The 27361-nt window shown below is 37.8% G+C and overlaps 1 protein-coding gene across 1 annotated transcript in view; it reads right to left on the reverse strand.

Annotated features, from left to right (window-relative positions):
- Positions 1-27361, reverse strand: part of MEGF10 (multiple EGF like domains 10) — a 346338-nt gene that overhangs the window by 82129 nt on the left and 236848 nt on the right. Inside the window, exon 7 of the mRNA XM_024757156.1 lies at positions 1025-1117. Within this exon, the coding sequence (XP_024612924.1) occupies positions 1025-1117 (93 nt within the window). The remainder of the gene's footprint in view (positions 1-1024; positions 1118-27361) is intronic.

Here is a 27361-nt window from a genome sequence, read left to right on the forward strand (position 1 = left end):
CTCCCCAATTCCAAATGGAAGCAAGTAAAAATTCTTAAAACCAGCTTATCTACATAGCTTAAAGTTCTTTTGGACTAGTTTCAGAAAATTCTTTGGTAGCAAGGAGGACAAAGTTGTGTTGTCATGAGAGTCTGCTAATTTTTAAAACTATTTTTCCCTTTCTCTAAATGTAAACGTTTCATGCATTACAATTTAGTTGCACTTCAATTCCTTCTCACATTTTTCAAGGCAAAACGAAGTATAAAGGAACAGGAAGAGTGCACAATTACACGCACAGCAAGGAGTTAGCCAGAAAACCTAAGTTTTAACTGTGAAATTTAGAAAAGCAACTGTATTACATGGCATTCCATCATTTAATCCTCATAATAATGAATATAGGACTTTAAGTGCAATCTGCTTATAGTCCAAAACACCATCATTTTACAATTATAATTCTAACATAATGGAGAAAAATTATATACTATACTATGAATTGATTTAATACCTAAATGTTCATGAATTTTCATTTATTACCAATAATTCTCCCCAGTAATCTGAGCAAGTACTTATTATTTGCACCTCAGAATTCAAAGATAAATATGTTAAGCATTGAAAATATCAATTTTACTTCTGCTTTAGAACCAACAATTGGTAAGTTTTCATCACCAAGAAAATATATTAGATAAACGAACAAGTAAAAACAGACGCAGGAATACAGTAGCTGTGTTACCACAACTGCCTTACTGAGTTAAGGAATCTAACTTCTGGACCGTACCCTGGAAAATGCATTGATATTCACAGAAGTACCAGAATCAGATGATTGAAATCTTCTTTCCAAGTACCTTTCTTTATACTCTATTCATAACAGTTCTGTGTATAATACATGTAGAGATTTAAAAGAAACAGTATTCGTGAGTTGGACTGGGAATCTACACCACATTCTGCATTGGGATGAAGAGGGAAACCTGTGGCTCATGTAATCTGCAGACAAGAGGCCCATACAGCAAAAACATCCGGAGACAGACAACAGCAGGTGGAAACTTACCACTGGAGCAGTTGGTCCCACCCCAGCCAGGCTCACACTGACAGGTGTTTGGAGCAATGCAGCGACCATGGACACATTTATCAGCACAATGGGCTGTCAGAGAGAAAAATCAATCAAATAAGGAAAGTTGGCACAAGAAAAAAAAACCCAACAACACAGCTGTTTCACATCTCAGTCTCAAGTATCACTTAAAAACAACATGCATGCTTGATAATTTTCTTCAATCCGTTCCTCAGCCCTCTTACAGTCCTCTGTGTAACCAAACAATTCCCCTTCTTATTTTGATACCTCCAAATAAATTCCTTCATTTCTACTATATAATTCTACTTCATGCTAAATTAGCAAAGAAGTTTCAAGGAAAATTGCCTAATCCACTTTTTAAAAAAACTACCAGTGACTACCAAATATATCCTCTTTGTTTCAGGAGGAGCGTATATGGATGCACAAACAAACCACAAAGCAAGATCTCAGGACTCCAGGGCGACAAGAGTAGTCTGAAAGGTATTCCCTTTACACAATACCTTCACTGGAAACAACAGTCAAATTTCTTTGTGCACATGTTATTCACAACCATGACACAGCAGACTTAGATGCCCTTTTTCTGTTGAGGAGAATATTCGAAAAATGTCACCCAGGTCTTTAGGAAATAGTAAATCTCAATTCCTCTTTTGTTAGTGAATATCACTGGTGTGACCCAACCCATGAAAATAAGGGGTATCGTTGCAAACATGAGTGGATGATTAGTCTGATGATTTCCAAAGGAAAGCTCAGTGGGCGGATAGAAACGGATCAGAAATATGCTGTGTCGCACATCAGCATTATCCTCAACATTAGTGCCACTCAGGTTGGTTAAATCTTCTTTAAAATACCTGGATATATGAGTAATTGTGAGAACAACTTGGAAGAGTTTGGATTTCAGATGTTCCAGAATTTCATTTAAGGATGGGATAAGGTATCCTATGCTTTAGAGGTAAGTTTTATTAATTCATGTCTTATTACAAAAGTAAAACAGGTCTACTGTCCAAACATAAAATACCAATAAGCAAAATAAACCTCTCTCTTAAGGAAAAGAAAAAGAGAATCATAATATTTTTCAATTTGCCTTCCCACTTAATGAGAAAAAAATCTTTCTATGTCATTAAATATTCTTTTGTGTGATTTATATACTGTGTATAAGTCTATATTGTGTATATATATTTATATATGTTGTGTGTATATATTTATATATGTTGTATGTATATATAGTATAGGATATACATATGTAATATATATATTGCTGGACCAAAAGTGATAATCACTTCTAAGGTTTTTATCAAAAAGATTTAGACATGAAGAGATATAAATGAAAGGCATTTTAGATGAAGAGAAAGAAAAAGCAAGCAGTAGAAAGAAAAACAAATGGAAATGAGAAGATCTGTTAGGGTGCAGTGTTTGGAGCAATAGCTTTGGAAAGAGAGAGACACTTTGAAAACCAAACTAAGGTGTCAGGACTTTATTCTGAGAATTAGCTGGGAATCTTCTAATGAAAGATATAAATGTGTTATAAGAAAGAAACTATCAGGTAGGTCACCTGATGAGGACACTGCAACAAAATGAAATGACCAAAATTTCAGGAAATACACGTTTACGTCCTATTACTAGAATAATTCTTTAGCATCCAGGCAATTTGGTGAGGGGTATCAGGCCAGATGAGCTAGAGATTTTGACACTAGACCTCCAAGGAGATGCTTAGCAACCTCATAATACTTGATACAATTACGTATTTAATTATAATGAGTAGCAAAATCTGCCTGTAACATATGAACAAACTGCCCTACAACATGTTGACTTCTGCTGCCAGGTTAAGTCAACATGTGCTAATCTCAGGGTTCAGTGCCTCCAGCCATTTCTATGCATGTTTGATATTGCAGATGGGTCATTCATTCAAAAGGCCATAGCTCTGTACTGTTATTTCTTAACATTTAGCTATACATGTATAAGCCAGCAAAATAACATAACTAGAGTATGCAAGGTTCAACTAAATGCCACAGAAGGCCCAGTTCTAATTGTGTAGGGCATGTTCTGAATCCTGTATCACACTGTTTTATGGTAGCCAGGACACCCCCATCTTACAGAGAGTGCTGGTACCCATTGTAAATATGTAAATTTGACCGTGCTTGGTCTAACTTGTCTTATGTACTAATGGCATCTATGCTTGCAACATACTGTTAGTGATCAGCCTTCAGACATCAAATTCCCAATTTATCCTGCATCAAGATACTAAAACTATTTAAAATTCTGTTTGTACATTTTGAGAAGTTTTAAAAATCAGATACTAGATCTCTAATATGAAACCAGAGTTTTCTGATAGTGTGCATCTAAAAGAAAACACAGAGGGCTTCCCTGATGGCTCAGTGGTTGAGAGTCTGCCTGCCGATGCAGGGGACATGGGTTCGTGCCCCGGTCCGGGAAGATCCCACATGCCGCGGAGCAGCTGGGGCTGTGAATGTAGGGCATGTTCTGAATCCTGTATCACACTGTTTTATGGTAGCCAGGACACCCCCATCTTACAGAGAGTGCTGGTACCCATTGTAAATATGTAAATTTGACCGTGCTTGGTCTAACTTGTCTTATGTACTAATGGCATCTATGCTTGCAACATACTGTTAGTGATCAGCCTTCAGACATCAAATTCCCAATTTATCCTGCATCAAGATACTAAAACTATTTAAAATTCTGTTTGTACATTTTGAGAAGTTTTAAAAATCAGATACTAGATCTCTAATATGAAACCAGAGTTTTCTGATAGTGTGCATCTAAAAGAAAACACAGAGGGCTTCCCTGATGGCTCAGTGGTTGAGAGTCTGCCTGCCGATGCAGGGGACGCGGGTTCGTGCCCCGGTCCGGGAAGATCCCACATGCCGCGGAGCGGCTGGGCCCGTGAGCCATGGCCACTGAGCCTGCGCGTCCGGAACCTGTGCTCCGCAGCGGGAGAGGCCACAGCAGTAAGAGGCCCGCGTACCGCAAAAAAAAAAAAAGAAAGAAAAGAAAACACAGAAATTGGATATGATGGTTGATGAAAAGAAGTATCATTCATATCCTCAAATTTCAAATTTTTGTGTTTATTTAAAATATTCTTGTTGGCCTCACCCATTAATTTTACACTAAGGAAATGTTATAAATGTTAACTTATAAGGTGTATCTATATTAATAAAACACTACTTTGTCTTTATATCTTAGGCATCTACACATAATTTCATTTGACAGAAAAATCAGTTCCACTATTTGAAACTTGGAAAATCTCTGGGTTCCCAGGACACTGGATTGGATGACAGCTACCTGGGGTTTCCTATCTACAAAGAGCGGGTGGCCAGGAGAGGAAGGTTTTGGGGGTTGTTCCATGGGAAGGTCTCAGTTTGCTCCTCCCCTTTTTTCTGTCTCCTTTCATTTTCTCACTCCTTATCTTCCTTTTCCCCTTCTTTTACTACACGTTTCTCTCCCCTAAAATACTTCCTTGATATGCACAGTCACTACACAGAATGCAGATTAAACTGTGGTTTTAGTTGTAGTTGTGTTGGCTCTTAGCCCCTGAGTAACCCCAAAAGATTTCCACTGTACCCACCTGAATCAACCAGAAAGAAAAGTAAGACAGAGCAAACAGGTCTAGAACCTTTCCTCCAATATCAAGATAGCCTTTACTAAAATGGGTAAAGAAATGCATGATAAGCTAAACCTGGGTCCCAGAAGATTAGGAATCAGAATTGCTTATGCTTGGATACCAATCGATTGTTTTTTTGTTACTCTTGTTTTGTTGATTACAAAAAAGGATATTAAGTGAATTTCTATATGTAAAAATCAAAGAACATCTGCTTCAAAATGCTTTGAGATTGTTGAATAATCATACGAATACTCTCATGTTTGATTCTTGATGATATGAACTTTGTGTTTTATGAAATAAACACAAAGAAGTCCAGTCAACTGTAATAGATGGAAAAAAATCCTATCATGGTAATTTTAAAATCTAGATTATTTCTATGAAAACCTTGAAATAATAACATTTGGCTAAAGTCTGAAGCAAAACGTAAATAGATAGTTAGCAGAAAACAAATTAGTCTGTAAGTTAATTAGGAATTGGAAGGGGCAATCTGCTTTCCTAATGAATTTTTTTTCTTAATTAAAGCTAGAGTCAAAGGAATCAACTTGAAGCATTGAAGCCTAAAGTCAAATAATGATCTAAGTAATGGAAAGTATTATTGGTACGGATTCTCAAAGGAAAGAACACAAAATTCTCCTGCTGTGGTGCAGAATCTCCACATGACATTAGACTGTCACACAAGTGCCATCTCTGTTCCATGCCCTATCCCACAGCTTGGGACTCTCCACATTTAGCAGCAGCTCTCACCAAGCACCCACAAGACCAGGGGGAGCAAGAGAGAAAACAGAGGAGAAGAGAACAAGCTAGAAAACTCTGTGTTCTCTGATGTCCCAACTCTCCAAATTGCAGTAACACTAACCATGGCATATGTGGTGACAAACACAGAGCCTGCCTCTAGGAAACTGACTGAGCTAGATCCCTACCCTAGCTTCATCTTTCCTCTTTTAGCCTCAAATGCCACCTACTCTGGGTGCTGAGTTTTATGACTAACAAACTCCACGTGAGAACCCAAGGTGGGTTAAAGACATGAATGTGTCATATAGAAAATTCCAAAGTCAGCTGGAAACGAGAAAGGGAACAGAGGTCTCCTGTAGCAAATGTTCAATAGCTTAGATTTCAAGGATAAGCACAAAAGAACTATCCTAAGTATGGCTTTCTCATCCATGGAAACTGTCATTTTATTCCCTATCCTATTCTTATTTTTAAAAGGGCAATTAAAATCAGGAAAATGCTAGCAAAGACAATCTATCCAATATGATTCTTTTTCACATCTCTCTTTAAGAAAATCATTAATATCACATTCTGAGTTTTCAGTAATCTTTTACAGAGACCAGATGTAAGCTGAATATGTGGACCATACTTGGTACACCGCTGCAGACACATCAAGTTGCAAAGAGCAGCCAAGGCATCTTCTCCCTCAAGAACTGGGGGGCAAGAGACACTGATGAGAAGAACATGCCACAACTATGAATTGAAAGCTGTGGACAGCCTGTCTGCCTGATGCACAGGTGAGGACTGACCCAATGACCCTGGAATCTTCTCTAATTAGGCTCCTATTTCAGCCTTAGCTCCTAAATCCATTTAAATCCCATTACCAGTGACATGGATCTCATTCCTCTTTCACTTGTAAATATTTGCCTTTAATACTGAGACCTACTAACTATACTCAATAGTTTTCTCTTCTGCCATACACATTTCCCTTTGGATTTACACCTAGAGTACGGCAGAAAGGTGAAAGTAAAAGTGGGCAGACTGAAGACTCCTTTAAACCAGTTGTATCTCTAAACACAGTACCTACCTGTGTCCTAGAGGATATATTATAATCAATGCATTTAAGTTAATTTGAAAAATGTTTCCATGATCAAAGTATCTCTTGAAAATAACTGTCCAATAGAAACACACACCTTCCACCTAATCCATCTTTCCCCAGAAGGGTCTTTTATCTTGATGTCATGAATAAAGAGCATAAGCGACAAATCTTATTTTTGCTCATTTTTTTATTCGGGGTTGCTACAGAGGAACATAGATTTTTAGAGTTAAAGGTTCCTTTACTGAACGTCATTTCCGCATTTTTCAGGCAAGAAAATGGGGACTGGGAAAATGGAATGATTTTCCCAATATTTGAAGCTGGCATTAGAGGCAGAAGTAGGAGTGAACCCAGGTGCCTGAATTCCAGTGGACCAAAACTTCTGATGAGTTTTGATGGCAGTGGGGAGGCAGGAGGGAAAAGGATGGTAGTAGCTGTGCTGGGTCAGATATTAGGGCAGGTGTACTGGACAACTGCGAGTCGGGAGTTAGAAGATTCAAATGAGGAAGAGAAAGAAAACAGAGAGTTGACTCCTAAGATAAACTTTACCCACTACATACTTTTGTTTGAGGCCAATTACATGCAAAGTCTTTACAAAAATCTAATTGCTACTACAGTATTCACTACAGACAGGAATCATTGTGTTTTCATATTTGCAGACATTACATTGTAGCCTACCTTATTGTGTTTGTTTATAAAAAGGAAGAGAATTCCCTTTTCCTTCAATTTAATATTTACTGAGGTAGCAGGCACATTACTAGGCACTACTATGGATACAAAGATGGCAGACTGGGAACTCTTAGTCTGCAGAGGAGGTCAAATATAGGCTCCACAAAACCTAACTGCAGAGCAGAATGCAGATGTAATACAGAATTATGAACAAATACTCTGAACCATATTCAACAATTCCATTTATATGAAAAGTCTAAATAGGCAAAACTATAGAGACAGAAAGTATATTAGTGGTTGTCTAGGGCTGGGAGGGACTGTGGGTGAATGTGGGGTGATGGCTAATGGATACAGGGTTTTATTGAGGAAATGAAAATACTATAAAGTTGATTGTGTGCTGATTGTACAACTCTGTAAATATGCTTTAAAAACCCCACTGAATTATACACATTAAATAGTTGAATTGTATGGTATGTGAATTACATCTCAAAAAGTCATCATAAAAATACTGTGGCAGCTGAGGAAAGGGAGCAATTGATTCCAACTAGAGTGAGATCAAGGAGGGTCTCAGGAAAGAGAGAACATCTGAGCTGAGGAAGTAGACACCTTTGTAATAAAGCTGCAGGAAAGAGGTGCCAAAAGCAGCTGCCTCATACTCCATCCTCTTTTCATCCCATCCCCAAGGTTACAAAACCCACTGCATAGGGTCAGGGGCTCTCACCCAACAGCCACCAGTGGTCCATATATGTGATGTGCATAGACTGTTGATCAGTCATGGAGAGTGAGAAAACACTGGAAGTCTAGAAAGTTGCACTTGGCAAATGTATTTTTAAAAATCCATATCTAAAATTCCTTTCCTTCTATTCTTGATGGAGCTTTCATGCATGTGAAGGACAAGTACAAAGAGTGATTACCAGCAGTAATCACTCTTTTTGGCAGACATCTCTAACTGGCAGACATCTCTAATTGTATACCTAATGTCTAGTCTTCCTTCCACCTTTATTAACAGAATGCCGCTTTCACCAGGGACAATGGTGTGACCAGCAAGAAACCACATTTCCATCCCTCTTTCTGGATTGATGTGTCCATGTGGAAACAGTATAGGGTGAGAGATCAATGGTAAGAGCAATCCCCCATCTCTTTCTTCTTCCTGATGACAGGTGTGTAGACAAAAAGGCTGAATCTGCAGATCTGAGGGAAGGGCCCAGGGAATCATGGAACACTTTGCTCTGAATTTCTTGCATGGATGAATAAATGCCATAAACCACTCACTTCCAGACTTTTCATTACATAAAAATTAAAAATTCCCCTATATATTTTTCAGATATCTACTTATCACAGCCAAACACGATTCCTAACATACACTGCCCCTTTGGAAGATCTTTCTGGTGAGTCAGTTCCTAAATTGAAATATATATATATATATATATATATATATATAATAGCAGAAAATAATTATCTCAAGAAATGTCCAAAAAGCACTTGGCAAAATCCAACATCCATTCCTGAAAAAAATTCTCTTGACCCCCTAGATTAGGAACAAGACAAGGATGTCTACTCTTATAATTTCTATTCAGCATTGTACTGAAGGTTCTAGCAAGGTAATAATGCAAGAAAAAAGAAGTAAAAGACATCCAGACTGGGTAGGAAGAAGTAAAATTGACTTTAGTTATAGATTATTGAAATATATGTATATATGTATAGAAAGTCTGCTGGAAATCTACAAAAAAAGCTACTAAAATAATGAGAGTTTAACAAGTTTGCAGATAAAAACCAATATAAAAAACTTAATTATACCTCTATATACTGGCAAGAAACAATCAGCAATTGAAATTTTCTTTTTTTTTTTTTTGCGGTACGCGGGCCTCTCACTGTTGTGGCCTCTCCAGTTGCGGAGCACAGGCTCCAGACATGCAGGCCCAGCGGCCATGGCTCACAGGCCCAGCCACTCCACGGCTTGTGGCTGGATCTTCCCAGACCGGGGCACGAACCCGTGTCCCCTGCATTGGCAGGTGAACTCTCAACCACTGAGCCATCAGGTAAGCCCAGCAATTGAAATTTTAAAAGCCATTCATAATAACACCAAAAATATGAAAAACTTAGGGATAAATCTGACTACAGATGTGAAAGACCTATACGCTAAGAACTAGCAACATTGCTGAGAGAAATTAAAGAATTAAACAAAACTATCAGCAAAAGGTGACCCATTTGACATTTACAGAACACTCCACCCAACAACAGCAGAATATATGGGATATTCTAAATAGAGAGAGAGACATTATTTATGAATCAGATGACTCACTACTGTTAAGATCAATTTTCTCCCAAATAGATCAACAGATTCAATGCAATACCAGTCCAAATCCCAGCAGCTTCTTTGGTTGAAATTGACAACCAGATTTAAAAATTCATATGTAAATACAAAGTACCTACATAGCCAAAATAACTTTGAAAAAGATAAAGGCTAATACTACTTGATTTAAAGACTTAAAAACTACAGTAATCAGGACAGTGTGATATTGATGTAAATATAGACAAATAGATCAATGGAATGGAATAGAGAGTCCAGAAATAAATCTAAACATGTATGGACAATTATACTTTGATAGAGGCCAAAAAGCAATTCAGTGAAGAAAGAACAGTCTTTTCAACAATGCTGGAAAATTTGGATATCCATAGGCAAATAAATAAATATAGATATATAATTTTGCACCATATACAAATATTAACTCAAAATGAATCATAAACCTAAACATAAAACCTAAAAGTATACAACCTATAGAAAAAAATATAGGAGAAAACCTTTGTGACCTTGAGCTGGGCAAAGATTTCTTAGATATGCCACCAAAAAATACAACTTCCAAAAGAACAAATTAATAAATTTATCCATCAAAATTAAAAACTTCTGCTCTTCAAAAAATACTATTAAGAGAATGAAAAGATAAGTCACAGAATGGAAGAAATATTTATTAAAAAAATTAGCTGATAAAGAACTTGTATTCAGAATATACAAAAATACTAAATAAGAAGATAAACAGCTCAATTACCAATAAATAAATAGGCAACAGATTTGCACACTTCACCAAAGAAGATGTACTAATGGCACATAAGCTCATGAAAAGATGCTCATTAATGACTAAATATCATTAGTCACTGGAACAGTATGAATTAAAACTGCAATAAGAAAATATTACACATCTATTCAAATGACTGAAATTAAAGACTGATTGTGACAAGTATTGGTGAGGATTAGAGGAACTGGAACTCTCATACATTGCTAGTGGATGACTACTGTGGAAAATTTTGTCAGTTTCTTAAATTGTTTATGGACATTTGGATTACTTCCAGTGTTGGGCTATTACAAATAAAGCATCTCTAAACACTATGTACAAGTACCAAATGATTCAGCTATCCCACTCCTAGGTATTACCCAAAAGAAATAAAAGCATAAGTCCATACAAAGACTTGTACACAAGTTCTCAGAGCAGCTTTATTTGTAGTTGCCAAAATCTGGAAATAATACAAGTGTCCATAAACAGATGAAAGAATAAATAAGTTATGGTATATCTACACAACAGAATACTACTCAGCCATAAAAAGGAATGAATCAATGATACACATGACAATATGGATGAATCCAAAAGTGATTATGCTGAGTGAAAGAGACCAGACATAAAAGAGAACACACTGTGATTCCATTTGTATAAAGCTCTAGCAAATGCAAACTAACCTGAAGTTACTGAAAGCAGATCAGTGGTTACCAGGGGGTGAGGGATGCAGGTAGGAATGGCTGGGAGGAATTACAAAGGGATGTGAGCAAATATCTGTATGTGATGAACAAGTTCACTATCATGATTGACATGATGATTTCATTGTTGTAGACATATGTCAGTACCTATCAAATTGTACACTTAAATCTGTGCAGCATATTTTATGTCAATTTTACCTCAGTAAAGTTATTTTAAAAAAAGAAAGGTAGGGCTTCCCTGGTGGCGCAGTGGTTGCGAGTCCGCCTGCCGATGCAGGGGACACAGGTTTGTGCCCCGGTCCGGGAGGATCCCACATGCCGCGGAGCGGCTGGGCCCGTGAGCCATGGCTGCTGGGCCTGCGCATCCGGAGCCTGTGCTCCGCAACGGGAGAGGCCACAACGGTGAGAGGCCCACGTACCACAAAAAAAAAAAAAAAAAAAAAAAAAAAAAGAAAGGTAGAATGTGAGAACTTCCACCAAGGGTCAGAGACCTCTCTCTACACAAATAAGACATATTAAAAAAAATCTGAGCTAACACTGAACACACTTTGCAATTTCAGTAAGAGTCTGGTCATTGGTGGGTGGGCTCTCCAAATGTTTATGAAGATATTGGCTTTAGAGCCTTCCACGACATTTACTTGAGGAAATGCTAATACTACAAACTCACAATGCAAAGTTCTACGCTAAGCTTTTCCTCTACAAAAAAAATGACATACACAGGAAAAAAAAGTTTGTGTTAAAATTGACTATTGTAATGGATTCCACACAAGGGATTGTAATACCAACTGTGGAGCACATAATCCTATTCATTTATTTAAAAATGGAAAGAGTTTTCAGCTTAATTCCACACATACACAGGCATTATCTATTCTGGCCACAACTCCCACATTGTGTCTCTTTAAGTTAAATCAGATTTAAGTAACATTAGTAACATGATCCTAATAGACCACAGTTTCAAAAAGTTAAGGAGTACTGGAATAAACTCTAATTTTCCTAAGCACAAATTCCTAGCAACTCAGCCTACAACTGGTCTGTTGATACGACTGAAAACTGATTCAATTTGAGAAGGATTTCAAAATCATCAGCGGACAGTTTAGAGAAGAAACCAGAAGGAAGGTACCTTCATTTGCAACAAATTATTTCCCTCCCAGTCCTGTCATGTTTATGTCTACTAGGAAAGCATGGCAATTCTACAGGAAGTGCCATACCAGGCTCTTCTGTTTTTTGACTGGCATTCCTCTTGGCCCGACCACTCTCTATGGAGCCATGGAATTCTTTGACAAATATTCTTTCCCACAGCATGTTTTGTACCCCATGGCATTTCCTCATCTGCCCTATTTCATCTTGCTGATACTTGTTTCTAGACACTTTGCTTCCAGCTATCCAGTACGTCTGAATCGCATGTTAATAGTAAAGGCCAGTCCTAGGGAAAGTGAAGAGGGCAGTGACGGTCATAGTTACCACTTTTCCCATTCAGTATACCCGCCCCTCCTCCCTCCTAGGTGGTGGTCCCTGGACATTTCCTTTTGGACTCTGGTGCCCTAATGTTCTTTCTGCTCTCCTTCCCTGTCTATGCTAGCTTGAGAATAAACAGAGTCCTCATACCCAAGAATCAACAGCTAGTTATAACAGCTAAGGGGTTATTTCCTTCGTCAGGGACATTTGCATTTCAGTATGAAAGCCTTAAACCAAATGTATAAATTAAGTGGCAGAATTTCTTCAAAAAGGGGAGGACCAAACGTCTAAGAGAAAGCTGGCAGCAGAAACTTTGCTACTAGAATGCCTCATAAAAACCAGGGAACACAAACTCAAATGCCTGCAGGAGCCAGTGGGGATCAATGAGAAGAGTAAGTAGGTCAGGTAAGGTCTGGGAAACTCAGAGAGCATGTGCTCATCTAAAAAGGGCAGCTCCAGGGTGTCAAACGTACAAACTTCCAGTTATAAAATAAATAAGTCATGGGAATGTAATGTACAGGATGGTGACTATAGTTAATAATCCTGTATTGCATATTTGAAAGTTGCTAAGAGAATAGATCATAAAAGTCCTCATCACAAGAAAAAAACATTTTGTAACTATGTATGGTGACAAGCGTTAACTAGACTTATTGTGGTGACCATTTCACAGTATGTACAAATCATTATGCATTACTGAATCATTATGCAGTACCCCTGAAACTAATGTAATACTATATGTCAATTACACCTTAATTAAAAATAAATAAAAGGGTAGGCTCCCCTTCAGTATCTCCTGCCTATAGCCACATAAGAATGTCAAGCCAGTGTTACCAATATGCTGATTTTTCTGTGGAAGATGAAAGTCCTAGGTTTTATGTTAAAAGTTCTTTACATGTAAATACTACGTAGACCAAACAAAACATGATTGTGTAGCAAATCATCCAGCCTGCTAGTTTGCCACCTCCAGCAAAGACTATTGGCCTGCTTTATAAAAAAATCAGTGAAGGTCCTGAAATGTTCAGAATAAAAAGCTTTTAAGTTCGTTGACAGATCACATTTTACACATAACTGTCCTTTTCTCTTAATTTTGGTATTTAGCCCCGTAACCGCTGCCAATCATTTATACAGCTATTTTGAATTTAATATCAAGGTCTGCTTCATATGCATTAACTCATTGACATCACTTCTGGTAAACACCTGTTTGCCACGAAATAGCTGTTACTAATAGCTCAATACTTGGAGGAGAGGCCCAGCCAATGCTGTACCAATTGATGTAGATAGTAAACAGGTACATCATCTATGCAATGATGAACGGCAGGAAGTGCCTGCTATATTCTGTCATGACTGAACTAAATATTTCCCTTTTTTCAGTTGTTAAAACAGACATCACTGTCCTTAGAAGAAATTAGAGTGACACAGCCAACATGCCTGACATATCTATCACGGTATCCCTCCTCGAGAACAATAATTCAGCACTCACCCATAGATAAAAGTGCCTTTGTGGGAGCTATGGAATCCGGCACCATACACTAAGGGACCCAGAAGCAGCCTCACCCACCTGTGCATCAGGTAATAGGCATACAGATCTCAGTCCCAGCTGTGGACACTGAGTGGCCCGTGAAGTGTCTCCAGTCTATCTTGGCCATGGCCCAGAAGCCCCTGGAGAACAATGTCTTAGACAATCACCCATGGATGAGAGAGCCTTTGTAGAAGTACAGGTTTCCAGCAGAGAAGCTCCAGCATGTCACTGGAGCAAAAAAAGACAAGTTTGTACACACTGGAGAAGGTAAGAGGAACAGTTAGACTTTATACACATTACCCCTCCTACCAAGGCAGCATAGCTCGTGCCGAGAGAGTCCTTCTCGGCCTGTGATGTCTCATGTGGGGGAAAGCTAGTGCATGTGAGTGAGTGAACAGCTTCCCCAGCTGTGTAGGACTTTGCCAAAGAGGCCTCTTTCTCCCTGTCCACATCCACAGTATGGAGTCGTGAGCTGCATGACTCGGGGGAGGGAAGAGTCTGGGAGAGAAACAGATAGAAATCTCAGAGGGCATTAAAGGAATGTGGATCCTACTACCTGTGTCACACCCATGAGCCCACCCATGAGCCAGAGGGGATGTCTAGCCTGTGGATACCCCCAACTGGCCATGGGCATTCCCAGTGCTCAGTGTACCTCACTCAACACCACCCCCTATTTTTTGTCCAGCTTTCTGTTCATGCTCCCAGCAGTGGTGAGAATGAGCTTTGGCAAATTGCTACTGAACACATGAAGAAAGCTGGTCCCGATCTGCAGACTGGGGAGAGACCACCAACTTGAGTTTTAGCTCTGCCCTTAGGAAGGCAAAAGGCAGGCTGTTAGTACCCGGCCTGGTGCATTGCAGGATGTAGAGAAGGCATACAAGTTTGAGAATTCTCATACAAGAGGGAGCAAGAAGCATGGAGCAGGCATATCAATAGAAGGTCTGAAAAAGCCTCAGAATCCCTAGCAGAGCTGACAGAAGATATTTTACCTGCCAAAGTCAGTCAGTAAAGACTGAGGAGGTGACTGCTCCTGAAAATGTGGAAACAGAAACGAAAGAATCCAAGGAACATTAACTATCAAGGAAACATGACACCACCAAAGGAGCACAATAATCCTCCAGTAACCAACATCAAAGACATGGAGATCTGCGATTTACCCAATAAAGCATTCAAAATAGCTTTTTCAAAAGGGATTTCAATAAGCTACAAGAAAATGCAGGAGGACAATTCAATAAGATCAGGAATATAATACACAAACAATACAAGAATTTTAACAAAGAGATAGAAATCATAAAAGAGAACCAAACAAATTCTCGATCTGAAGAATATAATGAATGAAATGAAAAATGCAATAAAGAGCATCAACAGAAGAATTTATCAAACAGAGAAAAGAATCTGTGAAGAGGAAGACAGATATTTTAATATTATCCTGTCAGAGGAGAACAAAGAAAAACAGAATAAAAAAGAGTGAAGAAAGCATATATAAACCATGGGGTACCATAAAGGAAGTCAACAGCAAGTCGTGAAAGAAAAGAGAGGGAAAAGGAGGCAGAAAGCTTATTTAAATAAATAATGGCTGAGAACTTCCCAAATGTGAGAGAGACTTGGATATTTAAGTACATTACCCTCATAAGTCACCAAACAAATTTAACTTAAAGAGATCTTCTCTAAGACACACTATAATAAGGTTGTCAAAAATTGAAGACAAAGAGAGAATCTTAAAAGCAGCAGGAGAAAAGAAGCTTGTGACTTACAAGGGAGCCCTCATAAAACTAAGGGCAGATTTCTCAGCAGAAACCTTAGAGGCCTGGAGATAATGGAATGATGCATTTAAAGTTTTGAAAGAGAACAACTGCCAAGCAAGAACACTCTATCCAGTGAAGTTGCCCTTCAAAATGCAGGAGAAATAAAAACTCTTCCAGACAAACAAAAGCTGAGGGACTTCATCACCACCATAACTGCCTTTAAGAAATGCTAAAAGAAGTTCTTCAAGCTGAAATAAAAGGATGCTAATTAACATAAAAATATGAAAATACACAACATGCTGGTAAAGGTAAGTATATAGTCAAATTTAGAATATTCTGATACAAACAGAATGTCAACAAGATATACACACTCCCTTGTTTATTGCAGCATTATTCACATTAGCTAAGATATGAAAACAAGCCAAATGCCCACCAATAGATGAATGGATACAAAAGATGTATGCAATGAAAAGATGCTCAACATTGCAAATTATTAGAGAAATGCAAACCAAAACTACAATGAGGTATCATCTCACACTGGTCAGAATGGCCATCATCAAAAAGTCTACAAATAATAAATGCTGGAGAGGGTGTGGAGAAAAGGGAACCCTCCTACACTGTTAGTGGGAAACAGTGCAGCCACTATGGAAAACAGTATGGAGGTTCCTTAAAAAACTAAAAATAGAGTTACCATATGATCTACTAATCTCACTCCTGGACATATATGTAGAAAAGATGAAAACTCTAAATCAAAAAGATACATGCAACCCAATGTTCACAGCAGCACTATTTACAATAGCCAAGACATGGAAGCAACCTAAATGTCCATTGACAGATGAATGGATAAAGAAGATGTGGAATACATATACAATAGAATATTACTCAGTCATAAAAAAGAATAAAATAATGCCATTTGCGGCAACATAGATGTAACTAGAGATGATCATACTAAGTGAAGTAAGTCAGACAGAGACAAATATTATATAATATCACTTATATGTACAAATCAACTTGGGGGGACTAGGGGACTTTAACACCCCACTCACATCAATGGAAAGAACATCCAGACAGAAAATCAATAAGAAGACAGTGGCCTTAATGACATACTAGGCTAGCTGGACTTAATAGATAGCTACAGGACATTCCACCCAAAAAGAGCAGAATACACGTTCTCTCAAGGGCACATGGAACGTTCTCCAGGATAGATCACATGCTAGGTCACAAAACAAGTCTCAACAAATTTAGAATAGAAATTATATCAAGCACCTTTTCCAACCACAACATAAATGAAACTAGAAATCAATTACAAGAAGAAAAATGGGAAAAAACACAAATACATGGACATCATACAACATGCTACTAAAAAAATAAATGGATCAAAGATGAAATCAGAAAATACCTTGAGACTAATGAAAATAAAAACACAACTTTCCAAAATCTATGGGACACAGCAACAGCAGTTCTAAGGGAAGTTTATAGCAATACAGGTCTACCTCAAGAAATAAGAACAATCTCAAATAAATAACCTAACTAAGGAATTAGAAAAAGAAGAACAAAGCCCAAAGTTAGCAGAAGAAAGGAAATAATAAAGATCAGAGCAGAAATAAATAAAATAGTCCCCAAAATAATAGAAAAAAGTCAATGAAGCCAAGAGCTGGTTTTCTGAAAAGATTAAAAAATTTGATAAGCCTTTAGTCAGCCTCATTAAAAGAAAGAGAGAGAGAGGACCTAAATAAATAAAATAAAAAATGAGAAAGGAGAAATTACAACTGATACCACAGAAATGCAAACAATCATAAGAGAATACTGCAAACAGTTATATGTCAACTAATTGGACAACCTAGAAGAAATGGAAACATTCCTAGAAATATACAGTCTTCCAAGACTGAATCAAGAAGTAGATAATCTGAGCAGATCAATTAGTAGCAGTGAATTTGAATCAGTAAGCAAAAAACTTCCAACAAACAAAAGTCCAGGACTGGACAGTTTCACATGAAAACGTTACCAAAAATATAAAGAAGAGTTAATACCCATCCTTCTCAAACTATGCTAAAACTCCCAAACTCATTCTACGAGGCCATAATTACCCTGATGCCAAAACCAGACAAAGACGCTACAAAAAAAAAAAAAAAATTACAGGCCAATATTTCTGATGAATAGAGATACAAAAATCCTCAACAAAATACTAGCAAACTGAATTCAACAATATAAAAAAGGATCACACATCAACAGGTACATGAAAAGGTGCTTGTCATCACCAATCATCAGAAAAATGCAAATCAAAACCACAATGAGATATCACCTCACCTCACACCTGTTAGAATGGCAATCATCAAAAACAAGAGATAACAATTGTTGGTGAGGATATAGAGAAAAGGGAACCCTCATGCACTGTTAGTGGGAATGAAAATTGATATAGCCACTATGGAAAACAGTATGGAGGCTACTCAAAAGATCAAAAATTGAACTACCATATGATTCCACAATCCTATTTCTGGGTACATATCCAAAGGAAATAAAATCAGTGTCTCAAAGGGATATCTGCACTCCCCTGTTTATTGCAGCATCATTCATAATAGCCAAGATGTGAAAATAATCCAAATGTCCTTTGGCTGATGAGGAGATAAAGAAAATGTGAGATTTTATATATATATATATATATATATATATATATATATATATATATATACACACACACACACACATATACAATGAACTATTATTCAGCTATGATAAAGCAAGAAATCTTGCCATTTGTAACAGCCTGGATGGAACTTGGGGGTATTTTGCTAAGTAGAATAAATCAGGCAGAGGAAAACAAATACTGTATGATATCACTTACATGTGGAATCTAAAAAAGCTGAACTCTAGAAACAGAGAGTAGAATGGTGTTTACCAGAGGCTAAAGGGTAAGGAAAAGGGGAGATGTTAGTCATAGGGTGCAGACTTCCAGTTATAAGCTGGGGATCTGAAATATGGCATGGTGATTTTAGCTAATGATACTGTAAAATATAATTAAAATTTCTAAGAGAATAGATCTTAAATGTTCTCACCACAAAAAAGAAATGGTAATTATGTGATGGGATGGAGGTGTTAGCTAACGCTATGGTAGTAATCATTTTGCAACATATAAGTGTATCAAATCAACATATCTACATCTAAAGCTTATATATATATATACACATACACACACACATATTCAATGAACTATTATTCATCCATAAAAAAGAAGGAAATCCTGCCACTTGTGACAACGTGGATGGCCGTGAAGGCATTATTCTAAGTGAAATAAGTCAGACAGAGAAAGACAAATACTGTATGATATCACTTATATGTGGAATCTGGAACAGCTGAACTAATAGAAACAGAGAGTAGACTGGTGGTTGCCAGGGCTGGGCGTCAGGGGGTGGGGGTGAGGGAAATGGGGAGATGTTTATCCAAGGGCACAAACTTCCAGTTGTACGATGAATAAGTTCTTGGGATCTAATGTACAGCAGGGTGACTACAGATAACAATATTGTATTATATATCAATACTTGAAAGCTGTTAAGAGAGTAAATTTTAAATATTCTCACCACAGAAAAAGAAGTGGTAATTATGTAAGATGGAGGAGGTGTTAACTAACCCTATTATGGTAATGATTTTGCAATGTGTAAGTATATCAAATCATCACATTGTATACCTTAAACTTATGCAATCTTATATGTCAATAATATCTCCATAAAGCTGGATAAAAAAACAAGAAAATAAAGATCCAAAGAGTCTCTGATAAAGTTAAATATTTATGATTATCAGCCTAAGGTTATATAAAAGCAAACCAAATGCCTTACAGCATTGTTTCCCAAATAAGTAGACTCTGGAGACTATTTGTTCCATCATGTTCTTAGAAGAAATAGAAAAGAGGGGTGGAGAGGTAGGGAATTTTATGGCCAAATAAGTTTGAGACATGCGTTTACTCCAATTATTCCCAAAGTCTTCGATAAAAATTTACATGTCAAATATAAATTTTTGATAAAGGGGATCCAGCACAAGGCATTTCCCAATTTTACTGGATAATGCAACAGTGAATTCTTCAAGAAGAATACTCAGTAGCTCACACTTGGGGCACGCAGCTACAGATAATACCCAGGGTCCAAGTTTCTGGAAACCCATTCTCTTCCCTGGATCAACAGATGGATTTCATTTGAGGTAGCACATTTCTTTTTCTGTCCCTCAATTACATGCTGAGTTCAATAAATTAACTCAGTTGTTTTTAAAGCTTAAACCTCAGTTTGGGTGACATATCTTTAGACTTGTCATACAGCTTTTGCCCCTCCAATGAGCCCAGCTGGCCAGGGAGGTCTACCTTCAGATCATGCTGCCTTCTGTGACCTAGCTAAGAAGACTGCTTTTCTATATGATAGTTCTCTTGGAGCTCTAGATGATTTCCTTTAAATCTTTTTAAGAATTATTCATCAAGAAAAAAACTACATCTGGAACTTGGGATATTACTGTAGCTTAAGAAAAGAACAGTGCTCATGGAGCATTGCCTGTATCTCTGCATCAGTCTCCCTCTCCTCTTAGCATCTGTGTGTGTGGTTGGAGGGATGTACTAGGTTTACCACTGGATTACCTGTAAAAGTACTATCCCAGATTAAAAAATGCAAGTTCTGTCATCACCTGGTCTTGTTAATGTTTTGTGGTTGGTCACTTAGATCAAAGTGTAATTTTTCAGTTACTTTTAGTTTTCTCTAACAATATTTGAACCACAGTGCAATAAACAATTGCTTCTCAGTTCTGAGCTTTTACATTAGCTATTATCTATCCCTGTAAGGAGACTGCATACATTATTAGGACTGTAAAAATTCTACCTGTCCTACACAGACTGAAATTGCAGAAACTCATTTTCTAGAGATAAGGTAAAGCTTTCCATTGTTTCCCTTTGGCCCTGTCTCCATGGGACTCTAAAGTCAGGCTTCCTTAAGGAAAAAACAGGCAGCAGACAAGATTTCCATCTGTTTAGATGGAGGCTATCTTGAATTCATAGTGGTTTTCAGTATCATTATTAAATTCATGATTTCTATCCATAAAACCCTAAGTAGTGAGCAAGCATTTATAATCAATAAAGCAAAAAAAGGTTCCCTGCATTGATTATCAGATATCCAGTCTTCACTACTAGCAGACACCAATGACCAAAACCAGAAAACATAAGTTAGATTCCAATAGATGTGTGGGAAAATTGGAATTTCTGCTGTTGCAGTATGTTGACAAAGAATCTTTCCCAGTATTTACTGGTACATTCCTCTGAACCAAGTCGGGGTCCATGGCAACAGAATACAGGGTCCCTATGGAAACATGAAAAAATCTACTGCCAGTGGCAGAAAGGGCATCATGGGTAGGTGTACTTAGGAATACCATCTGATTTTGCTGTCAGTTCATGGTTTCTCTGGATAGCTTAACAGGATTGTCTCATTTTTATCTATACTCAAAAGCGTCTGCTTAAAAGAATCTACACACTAAGGTTGTTTGGAAATATTTGACAAGATCACAACTTTATTACTAAACAAGCTTGTGAGTGTGAGACTCAAACAAATCCAGAGCAGAAGGCTCTGATTGCCCCTCCTCCCCTAAATTCTCACCGTGCTCCCAGGAATCCCCCAGAGAAGTCCAGCTCACCCCAAAACAGCCCTCTACCAAAGACTGAATTTTCACAGCCCCAAAAATCAAGGCTGCACTCTAGCTCTTCTCATCCTGAAAAATCTGAGCCCAAGACTTTTCAGCAGCAAAAGACCAAAAGAACATGAAGCCTGGATAAAGAATTAAAGGTGTCCCTCCATCCTCTCCAGGTGTGGGAAACAAGTACCTGCAGGGCAGCTCTTTCCAAAAGCCTTGACCATTTGGCCAGTTCCTCAAGCCTGCGATTCCCCGTCCATCGGACCCTCTGATGGCTGACACTGAGGCAAAATGTGGCCATTGAAAATCTTTTTCCACTCCCTAAATAAAATTGCCTACAATATTATCCTGAGTTAACTTGCTAAATATTCCAGCTCACAAAGAGGAAATGCATTCTGCCTGGAGACAAGAACAGGAATAGTACATATAACTTCCCAGTTAAATGGAGAAGTTAGGTATAACAGGAGCCTATGAGCAGGTGCATGATTCAGGAATCTCAATTGATATCTCCATGACTCAAGAGGTCCAAAATGTCATAGGATGCCAGACAGAGTCTAATACAGGGATTGCAAATGTGGGGCACTCAGGCCACCCAATGACCATGACAGAAATCATTAATGAGTCACTCTGTTTTCTCTCTTAGCACAGACATGGCCTCAAAATCCTTCCAAACACAATGTTCTAGGTAGCCGCTTCTAAGAAATGTTACCCTCTCTCCCAAAAGGGAAGCTCTTTGTTAATTCCAGTCTAATACAACATAATATTCCAATATAAAAAGAAGAAATAGGTGGAAATGTATGAGTTATGTGGCAAATAGCCTAACTGCGTCCCTAATGTGCCCCCTGTGTGGCATTTCAGTCTTCTGGAAGGAAAATAGTCCTGGGCAAGTGAGCTGCAGATGTCTTTAAGCCCTTAACCCAAAACTTGGGTTTAAAACCCATTGCTTATTGAAACATGGCATTCAAACAAGAGTAAAGTTCATCAGCAGGAAATATTTTTTATATAAACACTGACCAGAGTTCTAGCCAGTTCAGTTTTTTCACAAAAGTGGCCAAGTTAAAAATCAGCTGTGAATATTCATTCAGTGCTATGGTAATCAATTGTCACACTCCTCTCTACTAAACACAGGAAATCATATACAGTTCAGTGTGCGGGAGTGAAGCCTTCTTATTTACAGTTCCAAAGTTCTCTTAATGATTGCCAAAGACAGCCAGGGCACATCCATGGGAACTGATCCTCTACCATCAGGGCTGGCCTACAAGGCAACAGGGTGGCAACCCAGGCCCCAAACCTCTTCCTGCGTCTTCCCTGTAAGCCACACCGCCCAGGATGCCCCCATTACAGCTTTAATTTGAAGTTAGCATTTGACCTCCACAATCTAACAAAAACAGGGTAACAGAGTCAAGTCCACCACAAAGGAAACATTTATCACAACAGTCCTTTCCTCTGCAGCAGCATCCAGCAGCAGAAGACTGGGCATCTGGGCAAAAGGATGGGAGCTGCACCAGAGAATGGACCCCAGGCCATGCCCTTTGTCCATTCACGATTCTGCGGCAAGCAGCCTTGCTTCCAGTGATCTGCTTTCTCTGCCATCAGTAAAGGAAATGGGAGGGAAAACGTATTACTAGCCTCATCTCGGGATTAGCCAATCCTTCCCACGGAGGGATAGCTGCCAACTTCCCACTCTGCTGTTGTCCTGTGAGCTTTTCCTAGTCCCATGAAACCAAATTTACAGGCAACTCCCACTTGCTAAGAGGTCAGGTTCCAAAGATGTGTTTGGAAATCAGTTGTGTGTATGGCCAAACACATCTTCCTAAAGTTCTAGTGTTGTAAATAATGGTTTGGATGCCTAGGGCAGCCTCAAATCCTTATATACTCCTCAAGTACAGGACTGTGGAGATCACGAGTCTGGGTCTCAGCTCCTTTCTGCAGACCTGGGAGTTTGCATATCACTGTCTAGGGCTCCCTAGAGTTCCCCTCGCTGCCATGGTAGCAGGGATCATGCTTCTCTCCTCAGGGCTCATGGTGGGGGCTGTGGGAGAAGACAAGGGGCTGCCCTGGCTCCAAGCCATTCCCAGAGCTACAAACAGTTGAGGCCTTGGGAGAGAGGGACCTGTGGACTTTGGGGTGAGGAGAGAATGGATCCCAGTGATGGTGGTGAGGGTAAGGGGCCCTGAAGGGCCTGGGCCTTTTGCTGGCTTGGCCCACGGCATTTGTTATTCAAGTCTCAGTCTCAAACTGTCTCTTTTACCAGCCTGGAAATCAGCACATTTCTCTCTCCACTGACACCTGTTGTTTCTACCCAGCATTTCTATGGCTCTTGAGACACAAAGCACTCTCACTTTATCCCCCTTGAAGCCAAAATACAAGTGACTAACCAACATATATTTCTTAAGAGAACAGCATAATAATTAAGGAAATGCAAAGTAAAGCAAGGTACCATTTTTGTCACCCAACAGGTTGAAAGAAATAATAATGCCTAATTTTGGTGAGGATATGGGGAAGTGGGCACCCTAATATACTCCTTGTGGGCATGCAAGTTATTAGACCCTGTCTAGACAGCAATTTGGAAGTTTGTATCAAAAAGTCTTAAAATGTGACTCAGATTTCTCCTTTCTCCCAATATCCATTATTCCCTTCCTACAGAAATATATTTTTACTGGGCCCCTGACCACCCAGAATAAAGATGCCCTTATAGCTTGCTGAGGTCATATGACTAAGGTCTAGTCAAAGCAGAAATGGAATGTGATCACTTCTAGAAACTCTCCTCAGGAAACAGCTGGCATTGTCATTTGCCTCTTTCTCCTGCCTCTTCCATCCATTGCTTGGGACCTAGATTGATGTGGGGAGATCAATAATGGCACATGAAGATGAAGGCTCCACCCCAGATGTGGTGGAGCAGAAAGGTGGAAATTGCCTGGGTTCCTTATTGGTTTACCAACCTCTGGACTCATGTGAGAAAGAAACAAAGTTTTACTCATAGCCAAACCTAATCTTACTGTTACAACATGCATACTCTTTGCCCCAGAAATCCCACTAAATTTGTCTTATTAATCTTTCGCATGTGCAAAGAGATACAAAATAGTTTAGTGGCTGCAGTGAGCATCTTTAAGTGTCAAACATTAGAATAAGCAGGTAGGTAGGTAGGAGGGAATGCAGAAAGGAAAGAAAGAAGAAAGGAAGAAAACATAAGTGAGGCAGGCAAAACAGTGAGGAGGAAATAGATGTTAACAGATAATCCTGGAAAGCACTATGTTTAAGCCAATTTGTGCTATGCATCTTTTCATTTTGGGAACAAGATCAAAATTCTAAATTAGAGAACTATATGAAATCTTGGGGTATGGGGGCTGAGAAGATGGAAGATGAGAAGTGTCTGGAGATTGGTGATCTTGTGGAGGAAATTAATACTCTGGAGGAAAAGCCAGACAACTGGCACCCTTATGACTTCAGACAATACATGGGATCAGCACCAAGGCAAGGTGGAAGAGGATGAACAAGATGACCTTAGAGGGTGCGATTTCACATTCAAACATAGCTATGAGATTTGCAAAATGCAACCAGATACCAATATTTACAAGAGATGTGTGGTCATAAAAGTTAAGAATTATATGAAAAGAAAAGATAATTGTAGCAATTATCATGGTAGTTAAAGTTAGGCCAAAATAATACCTTTATATATCTTAATGACTAAAGATACACAAAATTCAATCAATTGGTATAGCCAACTGGGTTGAGGGTTGTAATCTAACTTGAAAACTAGGACTATTAAATCATATGTCTTAAATCTAAGGAATACAGGATACAACATCTAGAGTAGATAAAGGGCTCAGTATATTTGGTCAAGGCAGTTAATCAAAGAACATGTTCTCTGGTATTTAAGAAACTTCAGAAAACAATACAAAAGAATATTATGTAGCCTTAAAACAAAAAGGAAATCCTATCACAGGCTACAACACGGATAAATCTTGAGGACATTACACTAAGTGAAATAAATCCATGATTCCACTCATATAAAGTATCTAAAGTAGTCAAAATCCTAGAAATATAAAGTAGAAGTAAAAATGTGGTCTCTAAGAGCTGAAGGTAGGGGAGAGGGGAAATTAGGTTTTAATGGGTACAGAGTTTCAGTTTTGAAAAATGAAAAAGTTCTAGAGGTCTGTTGCAAAACAATGTGAATACACTTAACACCACTGAACTGTACACTTAAAAATGATTAAGACGGCAAATTTAATGTTATGTAGTTTTTACTACAATTAGCTAACTAACTAAATAATATTAGCAAACTGAAAAGAGACCACCAGAATACTATTTTAAAATAAACCAAAAAAAAAATGAGATGATGTAATTATTTGCTTAGGGGGTATCTGTCAGCTGTGTGAATATTTTGAATTTAATATGGAAACGTGTGAGAATCAAAATCTATAGTGTTTATAACTTTTGTTTTGAGAAGATAATTGTAATACATAAAAGAATGTGGTCTATTGCAACAAGGGGCTGGTCTTCTAATTTCATTTTTTAAAAGTGTAGTGAAATAACTGATTAGAAATGTTAAAGTTGAAATTTTACAAATACAATATTAGAACATTTAAGAGAATTTAAGATTCCACCTTATTAATAAGTTGAACTTATTAGATTTACAAAAATTATTTAAGCACGTGGGATGGTTTGTCAGCCTAAAAGCTGGATTATTTAAAATAGGATTCAAATTTATTAAATATACAAATTCCATTTTAAAAACTTGATGGTGTTTAAATATGTAAAACATTAGTCAAAGGCCCTTTTTATGTTTATGTGTTTGCTAAATTTTGTTAGACTGATGAATGAAACACCTGTAAGGTGATTTTAGCTTAAGAAACAACTAGGTTTTGTTGTTGTTGCTGTTGTTTATTTTCTTTTATTGACCTATAGTTGATTTACAATATTGTGTTAGTTTCAGGTGTACGGCAAAGTGATTCAGCTACATATATATTTCTTTCAGATTATCTTCCATTATAGGTTGTTATAAGATACTAAATATAGTTCCCTGTGTTATACAGTAAATCTTTGTTGCTTATCTATTTTATGTATAGTAGTTTGTAACTGTTAATCTCATACTCCTAATTTATCCTCCCACCCTCCCTTTCCCCTTTGGGAACTGTAAGTTTGGTTTCTATGTCAAGAAACAACTAGGTTTTAGATTTATAACTTTAGTAAATCAAAATTAATTATTAACACTAACTTTAAAAGAAATTAAGAAAAAACTCCCATTTATAATGGCATCAAAAAGAATAAAAAATCTAGGAACAATTTAACCAAAGAGGTGAAAGACCTGCACACTAAAAACTATAAGACATTGATGAAAGAAACTGAAGAAGACACAAATACATAAAACCTGACTCAAATATATTTGATACATTCCATGCTCATGTTTGGAAGGATTAATATTGTTAAAATGTCCATACTACCCAAAGCCATCTACAGATTCAATTCAATCCCTATCAAAATTCCAATGGCATTTTTCACAGAAATAGAAAAATTAATCCTAAAATTTGTGTGGAACCACAAAAGACCCCAAAGAGCTAAAGCAACCTTGAGAAAAAAGAACAAAGCTAGAGGTATCACACTCTGTGATTTCAAACTTTATTACAAAGCTATAGTAATCAAGACAGCATGGTACTGGCATAAAAACAGGCACATAGATCAATGGAACAGATAGAGAATCCAGAAACAAACCCATGCATATATGTGTGGTCAATTAATTTACAACAAAAGAGCCAAGAACATATAAGAGGGAAAGAACAGTCTCTTCAATAAATGATGTTGGAAAAACTGGACAGCCCCATGCAAAAAATGAAACTGGACCATATCTTACACCATACACAAAAATCAACTCAAAATGGATTAAAGACTTGAGCACAAGACCTGAAATGATAAAACTCTTAGAAGAAAACATAGGTGGTAAGCTGCTTGACATGGGTCGTGGTGATGATTTTTTGGATTTGGCACCAAAAGCAAAGACAACAAAAGCAAAAATGAACAACTGAGACTCCACCAAACTAAAAAGCCATTGCAAAGCAAATACAAACAAAACCATCAACAAGCAAAAATAAACCAAAAAATCTGATTAAA

Source organism: Neophocaena asiaeorientalis, unplaced genomic scaffold, assembly GCF_003031525.2.
Source record: "Neophocaena asiaeorientalis asiaeorientalis breed wild unplaced genomic scaffold, Neophocaena_asiaeorientalis_V1.1 scaffold149, whole genome shotgun sequence".
In the NCBI taxonomy this organism is placed as follows: Eukaryota; Metazoa; Chordata; class Mammalia; order Artiodactyla; family Phocoenidae; genus Neophocaena; species Neophocaena asiaeorientalis.